Source organism: Phytophthora parasitica, assembly GCF_000247585.1.
Source record: "Phytophthora parasitica INRA-310 unplaced genomic scaffold supercont2.649, whole genome shotgun sequence".
NCBI lineage: Eukaryota > Oomycota > Peronosporomycetes > Peronosporales > Peronosporaceae > Phytophthora > Phytophthora nicotianae.
The window spans coordinates 1-1,491 of NW_008649635.1; the positions used below are offsets into that span (position 1 = coordinate 1).

Here is a 1,491-nt window from a genome sequence, read left to right on the forward strand (position 1 = left end):
AATTGTGGCATGGGATTACATAGTTCATTATAATTCGATCTCGTGTTTGTCACACCGACGATGCGACGGATTCTGAAGAGGCAGGTGCAAGGAAGAAGATGGTGGTGGCATCGTATAAGGTCGGGACGAAACTCCAGAAGCTGACACAAGAGAGCCCGAACGTACACGACCAGTTACTCACAATTTATGACGGTGGCCAAGCGATGTAAGAAACTAAAGGAGTCTCCAAGTCTTACGTCGGAGCTACTATCTGTGCAGACAGCGACAAATGCGAGAAAACAACTGTACATGAACTAGAGTCTCTCACTGTCAATGAGACTACCAAGAGGACAATGGTGTTCATCCCTCAGACTATTTCTTTTATTTTATATATATATTCCGCAATTTACAGATGTGGTTCGAAATTCAGCGGAAACTAAATTAGGCGTCCTGATAGTGATACATACAGAAGTGGCACTGTTGACTCAACGTACTTTCAGTTTCATGGTGACATGAATGCGGTGCGGAGGACCAGACTACAGCGACGTGGAGAAGTCGACGCGCAAGCAGAACCAGTATGAGTTCGTGGGTCCGTTCCCGTTCGCTCGCATCGTGGACAAGAAGGACCTGCCCACTGTAAACGAGACGTAAAGGTGTTCTCTCTGAAGATGAAGATCCTGAATAATGCCAACGCAACTCCTGTGTCTGCATCGCAGTAGCAGTGCTATCAGGATTCGAAAGAGTATTACTAAATCGTTTTGACGGAGTATTTTCACTTCGAAGCAGTATGTATAAGCTCACTGAAATTGTCGTGATACTCAAGACCATTACTACTAGTAGTATTTTCGATTGATTCTGATCTACTACTCGTAGTACATGAACTGTTGGAGCAATGGGAAATCGACCCATCCCTATTACTTGTTGCGGACCTGCAAGTGGTGATGCGTATGTTTATTATCGCATGAAATTACTCCAGGAAATGAGTATGAATTAGCACTGTTTATATGTACAAAGCCGACAGCAGATAGCAATCTAATCGTCTTCTTCAAGCTGCAAGATCGCTGAGAACAAAGTGGCAGAAATAGCTGCCACGAGAGAGTTATGACGCATCGCTTCGTTCGTCGTGGTTGTCGTTGGCGAGGATGATCCGCCGATACTGTCACTGTTGCTACTGTCGTCTTCTAGCATGTCGGTAGTGTTGTCGTCGAGGCTGCCGCTTTCGTCTTCAAGGCTGACGTCTACACATTTGTTGAACGAGCAGTAGAAGCCATCTTCGCAGCCATCTTCGAAGAATCCAGTGGCGAGGTTGAAACACTCGCCCTTGTAGCTAGGACCTCGACATTTGTTGCTGCCATTCTCGCAGTATTTGCCGGCAGAGCAAATGATGTGGCAGGTGCGGCCGTCGACTGGTTCCACTGAAACTCGACACAAGTCGTCGACGCATTCGTACCCTGCGTCACATCCGTCTTGGAAGAGAGCGATGCTGGCGTTGTAGCACTCCGTGGCGTTTGT

At 46.9% G+C, this 1,491-nt stretch overlaps 1 protein-coding gene across 1 annotated transcript; it reads right to left on the reverse strand.

Annotated features, from left to right (window-relative positions):
* Nucleotides 1-913: 913 nt before the first annotated feature.
* Nucleotides 914-1,476, reverse strand: PPTG_20465 (hypothetical protein; the record flags this gene model as incomplete). The annotated part of the gene is made up of 1 exon (XM_008919281.1): nt 914-1,476. A coding segment is annotated over one exon (465 nt), but the record flags the coding sequence as incomplete, so codon positions are not given.
* Nucleotides 1,477-1,491: the final 15 nt, after the last annotated feature.